This window comes from Guillardia theta (genome assembly GCF_000315625.1).
Source record: "Guillardia theta CCMP2712 unplaced genomic scaffold GUITHscaffold_49, whole genome shotgun sequence".
Taxonomy (NCBI): domain Eukaryota; class Cryptophyceae; order Pyrenomonadales; family Geminigeraceae; genus Guillardia; species Guillardia theta.
The window spans coordinates 285,647-299,065 of NW_005434625.1; the positions used below are offsets into that span (position 1 = coordinate 285,647).

Sequence of the window (13,419 nt, forward strand, 5' to 3'; positions counted from 1 at the left end):
GTCTTTCTCTCCCCCCATTTCTCCTCCTCCACCTGGCTCCTTGCTACCATCCTATTCTACTTGCCCTCCCCCTTCCTGCCTTCTCCTTACTTGAAGAAGAACTCCTCCGAAGGGTTAACCGACGGCGCCGCCTGCTCCAGCCAGTCTTGTGTGTTGATAGGAGCGGCGTCTCCTTTGCCTCTGGACGCCCTCTGCATGACCTGCGAGCCCTTGCTGCCGTCCGCCTCCTCCTTCTTCTTGGGGTTCTTGTAGACAAACTTGTCGAGGAAGCTGAGAAATGCAGGTGAGTATGGAGAGCTGGGAAGCGAGAAGGAGGAGGAGGAGGAGGGAGACAGGGACGACGAGGACACGGAGGAGGACGATGACGATGACGATGACGAGGGCGAGGGCGAGGGCGGGGGCGAGGGCGGGGGCGGGGGCGAGGGCGAGGGCGAGGGCGAGGGCGGGGGCGGGGGCGAGGAAAGAAGTGTCACCGGATGGTCTGGAAGTCCTCCAGCGGGTCCCCCTGATACTCGATCTTCTTCCTCTCCTTGAGCTTGTCGGCGAAGATGCGGACGGTTGGATGGAAGTGGTTGGTAAGGATATCGATCTCCGTCACCCCCGCACCCTTGGGGCAGCAGAACTCCGGGTCTCTCTTGTAGGGGTCGTACTGCTCCAGCTCCTTCCTCTCCTCCACAACCTCCAGGTTCTCTGCCTTGGCCCTGAGCGTCTGGAGAAACAAAAGACAGGCGAGGATGTCAGCAGATCATTCCTCTCCTCTCCTCTCCTCTCCTCTCCTCTCCTCTCCTCTTCTCTTCTCTCCTCTTCTCTCCTCTCCTCTCCTCTCCTCACCTCCTTTCCCTCGTCCAGCTTCACAACCCATCGGTCGCCGTCCGAGGCCTTCACGACTCCCTCCTGCTCATTGTACTGCGTCGCCTTCACCAGGTTCTTGATCCTCACCCTCGATCCAGGCTTGATCTCAACGGCAACGGGAGGAGCAGCAGCAGCAGCAGCTGGTTTCTTGTCCGACACGATCTCGATGCCATCATCGTCCTCATCATCTACAGAGTTCTGGGGGGCGAGGGGCTGGAGGAGAAGGTCCCAGAGCTGTGGTCGGTGGCTGGTGATTTCGGAGCAGAGGATGAGAGCGCCGCAGCTGAAGGTGACGGTCGTCGTGCTTGAGACTGCAAAAAAGTGAGGAGAGAGTTTCGAATCTCCTTCTTCCCCCTTGAAACTGTTTCATTCGTCTCTCCCACCCCCTTCCTCTGTCCTCCAGTTCCTTCTCATCGCCCATCTACCGCCATTACACCTCTTGCCTCTCATTCTCCTTTACCCCTTGCTCCCCTCCCCCTCCGATCTATCCTCCTTCTTCACGACCATCTCGTCCTCCTCTCTTTCATGTTCTCATTCAAGTCCTTAACAGCTGATCGGGCTCACCTTGCAAGAGCCTCTTCAGAAAGGAGGCAACGCGCTCCAAGTTCTTGTCGATCTGGGCAGGAAGAATGATTGAAAGAAAGATGAAAGAACGAGAAGCCAGAGAAGAAGGAGAAGATAGACGAAGCCGAGGAGGAGGAAGACGAGGATGAAGAGGAGGAATGAAAGTGGTTTACTCTGAGGGACTTGAACAGGAGGTTGAGAAACATGGCGTGCTTGGAGGACGTTCTGAGATCTGTAGCTGCGAGCTGAAAGCACAACATGAGTGAGAGAGACATTGTAAGTAAAGTGAAGATGAGCAAGGAAGAGAAGAGGGAGGGGGAGGGGGGGGGACCTTAGAGTATAAGGCTCGATAGTATCGAGCTGAAGGTATTCCATGGGCATCAGCTGTCGCTTGAAACAAAACCTGAGACCTCGGCTTCAGCTCTTTCTCTTCAAGTACTCGAGCTACTCCTCCTCGACCTCCTACTCCTCGACCTCCTCGACCTCCTCCTCCTCGACCTCCTCCTCCTCGACCCCCTCCTCTGCACCACCTCTCACTCCCCATCTCCTCTTCCCTTATCCTCTGTTCCTTCCTGACCTGAAGCGCCTGGATGGAGGTGTTGAAAGTAGCGACATAGACCATCTTGAAGATCGAGTCCAGATGTTCTCCTATGACAGCAGCAGCCACTGGCAGCTTCTCGTCTCCCTTGACATCCCGCTTCCGCTTCTTCTCCTCCTTCCCGCTCTTCTCCTGCACCTTCTGCGCTTCTTCCACGGGGAGGAAGGGGAGGGCGCGGTTGACCCCCGTCAGGATGGCAGTCAGCGTCTTGTCCTCGAAGTTCTTCTTCTCTTCCATGTGCTTCCTGAATAGCCCAAGGTACGACCCCACGAGCCCCTTTGCCAGCTCCCCGTCCTGCTTTGCGAGGATGATCTGGTTCAAGAAGGCTGTAGCGTAGTGCTTTGCCCTGCAGATGAAGCTGAGCCGAGGAGGACGAGGACGAGGGGGAGGGGGAAGGAGGAGGGGGGGGAGGAGGAGGGGAAGGGAGAAGGAGGAGGGGGGTGGGGGGACGAGGAGGAGGAGGAGGAGGAGTGGGAGGGGGAAGGAGGAGGAGGAGGAGGATAGAGCAGCTTCACAGGGACAGGAAGCGCATGGAGGCAAGAGGAGGGAGAATCGAGGGAGAACCGGAAGGGGGCAGGGGCACGTACCTGTCAGAGACGTTGGGGCGGAAGAGGAGGCGCTGGACCTCGGCGGCTACAACAGCTTTCATGGCAGGATGCTCTAGCAGGAGTTTGTTGAGGAGATACATGACGTGAGAAGAGACCTAAGGCGTGTAAGTGCAACTAGAGTGAGGAGGAGGGAGAAGCAGGGTGCAGTGAGAAGCTGCTACAGAGGAGGGAGAAGGAGGGAGTGGCAGGAAGGAGCTGAAGAGGAAGCGGGGAGGAGATGGAGGGATAGGAAATGGGAGCCGAGGGTTGGAAACCTTCTTGTCAGGGTCTCCGAGCTTGTTCACCAGTAAGAAAAGGTTCGCCTGCTCCTGCTCCGCCTTGGTCCGCAGGAGATCGTAGGACATCCTGCAGACTTTTGTCCTGACGTGCGTGAGCGAGTCGTGGGTCGCCGCCTCGAGGTGAGTGATGAACTCTGCGAACTTGTGCTTCACTGCATCCTCAAAGTACCACATCACCAGCAGCGTGGGGTTGCGAGCTGCCTGCTCGTCAACTGGCTGCTCATGGAAGTACGTCAGCTTCCTGTCGGGGAGGAGGTCGGTCTCGAAAAGATCCTTAAGGGTCTCCAGAGCCATGGAGTGCTCCCTCTTCCCTCGCTTCGACGCCATCTTCAGCAGAATGTCCAGCACCTGGAGCCTGTGGACGGGCGACTGTTGTATCATGAGCATCATGGAAGCCATCTTATCGTTGAGGGTGCCAGACGACATGACTTTCTTCAGGAAGCTCGTGTCGTTGTCTGAGCCTCTCCCCCTCCTCTCCGATGCTTCGAACCTGGTCACCTCTGCATCGAGCAACTGACGAGCCTTCTCTTTCAGCTCCGAGATCCTGTCCTCGTTCTTCTTCCTCTTCCCTCCCACATGCTCAGCATGCTCCGGTATGAATTCGTACCACTTTCCCATCCCATCTCTGGGCAGGTCAAGAGCTTTACTGTTCGATTCTGCTTGTTGTCCCTGAGAGGTCGAGATGTCAGCAAGCCCCGAAAGTCGCCGGGTCTTGCCTCACCTTTGCATGCTTGAAGTCGTTGGATTTCTTCTCTCCGTCTCTCTTGTTGTATCCACCGGATTTAGGAGAGCGATGCTTGTCGCTCCCATTGAATTTCTTGCCTTGCCTTTCATTCTTTGGAGAACCTGCATGCTCATCTTAGGCCATCCACCGCCAGCCGTCTATCTCGCACCTTTCATGCCTTGCCTCGATTTCTGTGGCTGCATCTGATGTATCTCAGGTAGTTCAGCAATGATGGGACATATCAAAATCCTGCATAGAAGTCAGGGGTTATCGTGAATTTTGTTTGTTCGTTCTTCAAAACATCTCTCAACCGCTATATCCCAAAATCCAGTTCACAATTTCGTAATCTCTTGTCCGTTGAGTTGGTTGTTCTATTTCCTTGAAGCCTGCCTAGCTTGAAGATTCACATCTTCTACATCCTCTCACTCTGTCTCTCTCTCCACATCTACTTTATCCATCCCTGTCATCCCCTTCGTTCCTCTCCTCCTCTCCTCCTCTCCTCCTCTCCTCCTCTCCTCCTCTCCTCCTCTCCTCCTCTCCTCCTCTCCTCCTCTCCTCCTCTCCTCCTCTCCTCCTCTCCTCCTCTCCTCCTCTCCTCCTCTCCTCCTCTCCTCCTCTCCTCCTCTCATAACTCCTCCCCGTTTGCTCTCGCATTGCATTCCACAGCCGCACGTGAAGTCAACGGGAACCATAACAGAGTAACGTTCATAACCGTCTTGTTGAGCCGGGCCCGGTCAGTCCGAGGGCCCGGTGAGAGTAAAGTGAACCGTACGTAGAGATTTTTGGTTATGAGCCTCGTCTCTCACTGCTGGGGGTGGGGGGTCCTCAATGAGGCTGCCTGATATTTTTGTGGTCGATTCCAGCTAGCCAGGACAGTCGGAGGGGGTAGGGGTGGTGCGACCGTTCGTCAAATGTACGGATGTAGAACAAATAGCAACAATATCTTTCATCAACTCTCTTTCTTTCAATATTTCGTACAATATATAAATACATAAATAAAACTGATATAAAGAATACCAGAATTCTCTATAAATTGTTTTTAGTTTGGTACTGTTTTCAGCCCCTAACAATCTCTTTTTTTTTCGTGAACAAATGTTCACACAACCCCCTCCCAGAATCCTCAAAGCACAAAGTACCCCATCAGTTGACTCATCAGCAGGGGGTCCCCATGTACTAGTCACTTCATGAAATGACTACCCTACCCCCTCGTATCCCATCAGGTTTATCTCTACTACAACGAGTTGTTTCCACCCTGCCTTCATCTACCACCCTACCCCATCAAATGTTAGTCTGGGTCCAAAAATATTCTGAGCTCTTTGGTACCCCCCTTTTTAACAGAGAAACACCCCCGACCTCTAGTCATCAGCACCCCTGCCTGTTCAGTGTACCCCTTCATAAACGATGCGAATTCAATCTACCCACCCCCCTTTGCCAGTACCACCCTTCTGTTTCCCTGGCTCAGACACGCCAGCATGGCGCGACAAAGACCAGGGACGAAGCGGCTCATGCGAGGAAGGAGCAGATTCTAGGAGCTCAAACCTCCTCCTCCGTGCTTAGACTTTGATATACCAACGTCAGACACGCTCTCATGCAAGCAGAGGAACTGCTGATGTCATCAGATTGACAACAACAATCCCTAGTCCACCGCACATTCGTGTCCTCTTTGCAGGCAGTGTCGGATGCATAAGGAGACCGTGTCTTCGTAGGAAGGTATCGCTCGACATTTTTAAGGATGGAGTCACTTGTCTACTCACAATAAGTCGACGTCTTCTCGAGCATGACAGCTGCGATTGTGCAGGTATATTTTTTTTTGATTTCGTAGTCCAGGAGCGAAGACTGGAAACCTTTTGGTCACTTTGGTGGCAGGGTATCCTCGATAGATTCCTTCAGAAGTATCTGCACAATGTGACGACTGAGCACGCCACAGTATGGGGAGGACAGCTTGTCTTCAAGAACGTGGAGCTCAAGCTCGACGTACTTCAGGTAAGAAGTACACGTTCGCGTGGTTTACTCAGCGCCGACTTTTGGTTTTCAGGAGGAGATAGGTCTGCCAGTTGTGTTTCGAAGAGGATTTGTGCAAGAACTTAAGGTTTTTCTCCCACTAGCAAACCTGTTGAGGGAGCATATTCGCATATCTTTCTCGAATGTCGAAGTTGTGGCGCAAACTCCAACATCAACTTCGGGTCCGGAGAGTTCCAACAGTAAGCCAGCGGGCAACAGCAACTCCACTGATTCCACAAGGAAGCAAAAGACAGATAACGAGCAAGAGGGATGGGTGCAATCGATCTTGACTCGAATCGCGATCAACATAAAAGTAGACGTCAACAACCTGGTCTTCAAGTATTGCACCGAGCGGTTTGTTTGCACTTTCTCCTTCAAGACTCTGTCCTTGCAGCCCACCAACAGCATGTGGCAGCCTGCGTTCTGCGACTTTGCTGGTCCAACCAAGGCAGCCTGCAAAGTCCTGAGCATCGAAGACGTCACCTGGTGCCTTGACGCTGTAGATGATGGCGGGCGGGTGCCCATCTTCCAGCCTCCGATCATCAACAGGGAGCGAATTAGCGTGCGAATCATTGCGAGGAAAGCTCCTGATGGTCCCGTATCGCACCCTCAGTATCCGTTCAGACTTCCAGCGGCCCAGCTGGACATCGTGGGCAAGTCGCTGACAGCCACGATAAACGGCGCGCAGCTCGAGATGCTCTATCTGCTGATTGAGGAAGTGGATGATATGATCACGAAGATCAAGAAAAAAGTTACGCCGAGCAAGCCGGAGAGCAACGAAGTGCAGAAGGAGAACTCCATGCGCTCCTTCGCGTCCCGAGAAGGGGAGGAGGAGACCTCCTTGGCATCTGAGATGGAGATGGGAGGCTGGGTGAGGAGGCAGTTTCTCAACGGAGAGCAATCCGATGACTCCGACTTTGGGGAGGAGCTGTTTGAGTACGAGGGTTTGAAGAGCAGAGGAAGAAGCAGGTGGGCCATCGTTGATGCATGCTTCCGCATCCACCTCCAAGACATTGTGATCAAAGTCACAAGACAGACTCATGACTTTGCTCGTGACAACAACTCCGTACTTCTTGTCCAGGTGCGTTACCTTGTAATCATCCTCCCCTCTCCTTACGCTCGCTGTTCAGGCTAATCTGCACGACCTCTCTATATATCAGAGAGCCTTGAGGATAGTGACACAGGATGACGATTGCAAGCCTTTGCCTATCTGCAGCCCTGGACTAGCTGCCAAGAGAAGCAGAAGCGCGTGGTCAACCCCGCCGCTCTCTCCTTCTCCAGCAGAGCTCGAGCTGGCAACAGCCCGCAGCATTTACGACTCGGACTCGATGCCGCAGGGGAGCGGCTGCAGCTCGACCGGGTGGACTGATACTGTTAATGTTCGAACGTTCGTGTTCGACGACACGATCGTGTGCCTGGGTGACGCCGTCCTGTCATTCAAGGGACCTCCTTTGTCGCATGAGTTCCTGTCATGCAGAAGAGGAGGGGTGGATACCTTCTGCAACCAGTTTCTCTCCGCCATGGAGCTGTTCTCTCGCGAGGAGTACGGCGAGAACTGTGCTGTGGTGAATCACATGAAGGTCACGGATGTCTTTGATATGGAGAATGCGGAGACAGCTAGTAAGATTCAGCGTGTCTTCAAGAACGACATGGTAGACGCCTTGTGGCCGCTGCAGGAGTGTGAGGAGGAAGAAGCCTGGATAAGCTCTAGTGAGCTATGTTTTGTTATGGGCTACTCAGCCATGAAGCAGCGCGTCTCACGGGCACACGAACGAGTTTCCTTCTTGTCGCACTGTGAGGTCCAGGCAGCGCATGTTGCAGCATCCCCGGGAGGAGTTTCGAGGCTCATGGATGAAGAGAAGAAAGCTTACCCACAGGATGGCCTGGGCTTGCACGTGAAACTTCGACCTGTCGAGCTTCTTCTTCACGATCGATTGCTGTCTGTAATTAATAAGCTTGTTCCAAGCTCGAAGAATTCCAGGAAGATGTCAAGCTCACCCGCCAAGTCTAGACCTGTTGCCCTGGAGCAGATGTCGAAGGATTTTACAAAGTCGATCAGCAAGATCCCACATTTGTTGGTGATCAAAGTTGAAGTTCAAAGAGGTGAGTTTCGTTTTCTTCTTTCTACTTTTGTCTGCATACCTTTGTATAATGCTCTTTATCGTACGCTTCTCTTGTATCTCCCTTTCTTTCCTGCTTCTTGGATTCACAGACCTGCATGTCCTTCCTCGTGTCCGCTCCTGTGGTCCATTCCGTGAATTATCTTCCAAACTCCGCCCGTCTACCCTCTAGCGTCTGCTGGCATCACCATCTCCTGACTTCTTGAGCAGTTCGCATCTCATATGCATCCTTCGATCCTCTCATGATGGCAACGCCCGACGGGGCAGAGCGTTGTCTGATACTCTCGGCAGACAGCATGGAGTTACAATCATCCTTTCATGAGGACGGAGATGATGAGCAGCTGGCTCCTTCATCAGCGTTTGTCACGCCTCATGCTACACCCAAGAAAGACGGGAGCTCGAGCGAACCCTCGTCGTCCTACCGTGCAAGGAGGCCGGAGAGTTCTCTCCACACTGCATGCATGAGCTCGAGGCTCCGTGTGAATCCACGAGTGCGAGGAGGGATGATGAGCGGGAAGGTGAGGACAACAAGGAGGAAACGGGGGATGGGGAGGCGGAGGAGCAGCAGCAGGAACGATTGCATGCCGCTGAACGTTCTCTTTCATGACAGATCCTGGGGTTGCGATGTGGCATAGGGGTGACATGTGTAGAGGAAGGTCGTCTAAAGATCAATCACGTTAGCAAGGACTACATCTTCTCCTACAGAAGCTTCACTGACAGTCCGTCAATGGTAACGCTCAAGGTGCCGCACACTTGAATGCCTTGCCAACCCCTCCACCCCGTGAGCTTCGTGGGCAGATGGAGATGAGAAGATTCAACGACGAGATGGCACTGGGGGCTCGACCCCGAACTCCTTCGCCGCTGGGCGTGCAGGTAGGGAGGAGCAGGAAGAGGAGGGAGCGTTTTGATAATTGCTTCTTTAGCGAGAGCCGAATGATGCGTCCATTCTTCAAGAAACTTCAGCCAACGGCGACGGGATGAAGTTTTCCGCGGAGGTGGAGGAGGTGAAAGTCTTCGTACTGGTGAATCGCATGCTTACGTTTGTCTTTGCTCTTCTCCGCCTCCTCCTCCTCCTTTTGTGGCTTCTTTCTACTCTCAACCACTTTGTCAATCCCGCCTCTGCTCCTTTCTCTTCGTTCTTTGACAGGTGTGCTTGTTTCTCTCCGACCACGACATGGGTTCGGTCCTCTCTGTCTTGTGCCCTTCGCCTTCGCTTGAGCGGCATGGAGAGCAAGGAGGACGAGGAGGAACCATATCAGATCAGCAAGAAGACAGAACCGAGACTCCAGCGCAAGGAGGAGGAGGAGCTGGGCTGTCCATCCTCCTCCGGGGGACTTTGCTAGACATACAGACAGGCTACAAGGGACTTGCCTGCCGGGTTGAGGTACCGTACTCGTCCTTTGTTAGCATCTTCTGATCTACTTCGCCTCCTCGTGTCTTCTTCCTCCTCCCCCTGCTTCCTCCTCCTCCTGCAGACATCCAGCTTGCACGTGCAGGGGCCCTGGGTCGATCTCCACCTGGCAAGCTCAGGTCCAACCTGCTGTAACAGCTCCGCCCTCTTGACTCTCCTGCTCTCACAGATGCTGATCGAGCGCAAGGACTGTCCCCTGCTCCTCTCTCGCTCGACGTTCAGATACCATGGGGAAGGATCCACCTGCAGACGGGGATGCAGCTACTCAACGAGCTGCGGAGATTCCCGAGGCACATGCGGATCAGCCCGGGCCTGTCGAAGCTCGTCGAGCACGGACTGGTGCGGAAGAAGAGAGGAGGAGGAGGAGGAGGAAAAGCAGGAGGAGGAGGACGGAGGAGGAGGAGGAGGAGGAGGAGGCAGCAAGTTTTGGGTGACTCCGCGTGCAGGAGGGGAGGGTGAGGGTGGGAGGGGTTACATTGAGCTTGTCGATGCTCGACATGATCCCTCTCATTTCGAAGCTTGTTGGTGATGGAAATCTCAAGGTCTTCATTCCTCCCTCCCTTCTCCTCCTCCGTCTCCTTCTCCACCACCACCACGTCCTCCTCCTCCTCCCCCTCCTCCTCCTCCTCCTCGATGCCTCACCCCATCGCTGCCCCACTGCTTGGACCGACTCCTTCCCTGCTCGTTATAACTCTGCCAGTCCTGCCTGCCATTCCTTCCATTACCCCGTTGGCTCCCATCGGCCCTCTTCCCTCTCCTTTGTTATCTTCCTTTCATTTTCTTCATCTTAGATTTGCATATCTCCCTTTTACCTCGTCTGTTTTTCTCCTTCCCTCTCATACTACTCGTCTGCAGAGCGGTCACTACGGTAACAAAGTCCCTGACGTGGTCACGTGGGAAAGGCTAGTCGACGCGATGACACAAGTGAGCGCCAGAAATCACGAGCCCCTCCTTTTTCTCTTCTTCTTCCTCTTCTTCTTCTTCTTCCTCCTCCTCCTCCTCCTCACCCCCCGCTCTCCTTCCTCCTCCTCCTCCTCATCTTCCTCCTTCCTCTCCTTGCGTTTGTATTCACTCTTTCGTCCTCCTCTCTCACCCTCCTCCCATTCTATTCCAAAACCTCTTGGACTGGCTCCGTCGGATTTCTGTTCACCTTCCACAGGTCCGTCAACTACAGCGGGAAAACGAGATGCTCAAGGAGCAGGTGAACTTCGCCTCCTCCCTCCCTCCTCCTCCCTCCCTCCTCCTCCTTCCCTCCCTCCCGCCCTCCTCCTACTTCCCCTCTCTCAAGGAGGCCAGAGCCTCAAGAACGTCTCCTTCCTTTCCTTGAGCGTCACCGTGACTCATCACTGTCAGATGAGCAGCCTGCAGACCCTGGAGGGAGACCATGGCGCCTGCTTGCGCTCGAGCATCCGGCCGCCTGTAGGGAGAGGTCTCCCATTGGAGATGATCGGGCATGCCAGCCAGAGTTTCAGCTCTTCCAAGCATAAGAAGGGCAGCGGCGCTGTGGATGGTGAGCGAGTGGAAGTCAGAGAGAGGAGGGAAAGGAGGGACGGGCAAGAGGGATCGGGTGGAGAGGAGGACGAGGCGGCTGATGGGGTCGCAGGGTCGCAGGTGCAGGAGTGGTTGGGCATGATGGGATGCCAAGGTCAGCTGGTGACCAGCTAGACTGACATGGAGTTTGACCTGTTGACTTGCAGACGGGGGAGAAGGGGGAAAGGCTGCTGGCAATGTCTGCAACTCCTCCCACTGGACGAGGGTCCGTACCTCCCTCCTCTTGCTGCGTTCCCCTCGTTTTTTTTGTTCTGCCACTCCACCATCCCCTCCTCCTCCTCCTCCTCCTCCTCCTCCTCCTCCTCCTCCTCCTCCTCCTCCTCCTCCTCCTCCTCCTCCTCCTCCTCCTCTCCCAACCCCCATCCCATCCCACTCTCCTCGCCTTCTTGCTTCTTGTCGGGCTCATGCTTCAACAGTTGATTCTATCAAGAGACTATGGCTCTCCTCGAAATCTCCCTGTGCGACCTACGGTACGCCGAGTCGAGCTGCTTCCTAGCTCAGCTCTGCAGTGATGTAAATCTGCAGATTGCCGGGCTGGTGACTTACGCTCTCCTCCTGCACTTCGTCATCGCGTATCTGCTACATGATCTCTCCAAGAGAGGTCTGCCACCAAGCAAGCTAGAGTGAGGGCGAAGGTGGGGAAGGTGAAGCGGCAGCGGTTGCGGGCGGAGCCACAAGGGGGTGAGGAGTGGGAGACAAGGAAGTGGGTTACATTTATTCTTTTATATCAAAGCAAGCATCACATTCAAAGTCTTCACAGCAACATCCCCATGCCCGCAGACAACAAGAAGATCAGCGCGACCTGCCATCGGCCGATGCGGCAGGAACTCGCGGCCCCGGTGAAGGGGTAGAAGATGTCGTTGGGGAGGACAGGAAGCACAGAGGGAATGGGGGGCATCACCTCCACAGCCCCACCGTTGGCGATCTTGAGGAAGGAGACGGTGGTGGTGATGGTGTACAAGTTGGGCTTCGAATCGTCGGGCTGCTGGGCGATCCACAAGGACTGACCGTACACGATTCGTGCTCCGATGATCTTCTGCTGCGGGTTGCGCAGGCTTCCCTCGTCTGCTGTCAGAACCTCCAAGTGGATCGAGTTGACCACGTTCGAGCAATTGCCTCGCGGGTCCCATGCTTGGCTCGTGCTGGGGTTGCCGGGGGTGTCCGCCAGCTGCTGCTGGTTCGGGTTGTTGGGGACCCAGTCCAGGTAGTTGCTGGGGTCAGAGTTGCCCCAGATCCCCAGGCGGAGACTGCTGGGATAGCGCAGGAGGGGATGAAGCGCTCCAGCTGAGCAGAAGCTGGCCAACTGCGACCTGGTAAGCTGCAGCTGGCAGCCGAGTCGTATGTCCTCGTTGAAGAGGACAGGCACTCGCTCTCTCCCATCAAACCCTTCGCTTCCTCCGGGGTCGCTGGTGCAGCTCGAGGGCCATGCAGTACCGACTCCTGAGGGACAAACGCGGCAGAGACCCTTCGAGTCCGCCATGTTCGGGAGGGTCAACCCGTCCAGCAGTTGCTCGATCACTGTGTTCCCTCCCGCGTCTGTGGTGGACAGGCCGGCAAGGATCGGCTTGCCTGTCAAGTATCCTGGGTTGCCAGACTTCTGAATCTCTGCTCGAGCCACTGCCGTCACCTTCTGCTCGTTCTTGGCGTTGAGGAAGGAGGCGTCGAACTGTTGGGACATCCAAACCTCGTTGGAGGAGGAGTAGGGAACCTTGTCTCGGATGCGGACTACCGCCTTGACGCTGCTGATGCCACCACTCCCATCCAGCACGAAATTGAACCGGATTGACTCCAAGACATTCTCGCAGACCTTGTTGGTGTTGTCTTGCTGCGGGGTTGGGATGCTGGGAAGTGAGAGGGTTTCGAGGAGCGTGCCGTTCTCGGTTCTTCGCACGAGGTAAGCATCCACTTGAATTTGCAACCATTTCGTGATGTCAGACCACGAAGCGATATCTGTTCCAAGAGGAGTCTTAGCGACGTATCGGTTTGAAAGGTACTGGGTAGCTGAAAGGGAGGAACTAGCCTGACAAGCGTTTGCCACCAGACCTCCTACCATGCACGGCAGACTGGGCGCCGTCCCGTCCCAGTAGCGTACAAGGTTGCCTTCCTGGCAGAACCCGTTGGGTCCTGGGTAAGGGAGGGAGAAATGGCGCAAACCTATGAAGGAATCGACCTTCGAAGCCAGGTATTCACCATGCGCAACGGCAATCGGCATTCCCACGAGGTAAGCCCCAGCTGAGACGAAGTCTTGAAGAGGAGGCGAAGGAAGCCAGACGCCATACTCCTGGTTGCTGAACTCGATACGCACCTTGTCGTTTGTGACTGGATCAGGCTGAGGGATGAAGAAATAGCCGCTCGAAGGATTGTTGTTGCGAGCCACACAGAGGGGAGAGTTTTCAAGAACGGTCGGAGAGTTGATCTTGAGGAAGGTGTCCGGCGAGACGCACAAGGGCACTAGAGCAGGAGGGATGGAGGAGGCGTTCGAGACCTTGATGGGAACTGTGTAGGCCGTCGAGAACAAAGCGACCTCTGCTCCTGTGCAGTCACGTCCGAGCGCTACCGTGTCACAAGGGCAGTTGGCATCGCAATAACTCGCCGTCAGGTCGCACACGCAGGGCCCCAAGTCCGTGTTAGAAGGCTGAGGTCGAACGAACGGGGTGGCGTTGGCTGTGGGAGCAGGCGATAACACAGACGGCAAGTTTGCAACTGAGTACG

At 55.0% G+C, this 13,419-nt stretch overlaps 2 protein-coding genes across 2 annotated transcripts; both read right to left on the reverse strand.

The window, feature by feature from the left end:
* Nucleotides 1–1,753: 1,753 nt before the first annotated feature.
* GUITHDRAFT_56893 (hypothetical protein) lies at nt 1,754–3,338 on the reverse strand (the record flags this gene model as incomplete). Its single annotated transcript, XM_005829911.1, has 5 exons — nt 1,754–1,819; nt 1,994–2,089; nt 2,171–2,360; nt 2,602–2,717; nt 2,877–3,338. Coding segments are annotated over 5 exons (930 nt in total), but the record flags the coding sequence as incomplete, so codon positions are not given.
* Nucleotides 3,339–9,475: 6,137 nt separating this feature from the next.
* On the reverse strand, nt 9,476–12,109 carry GUITHDRAFT_153414 (hypothetical protein; the record flags this gene model as incomplete). Its single annotated transcript, XM_005829912.1, has 9 exons — nt 9,476–9,495; nt 9,604–9,698; nt 10,012–10,080; nt 10,316–10,357; nt 10,510–10,666; nt 10,760–10,801; nt 10,854–10,912; nt 11,124–11,177; nt 11,233–12,109. A coding segment is annotated over one exon (591 nt), but the record flags the coding sequence as incomplete, so codon positions are not given.
* Nucleotides 12,110–13,419: the final 1,310 nt, after the last annotated feature.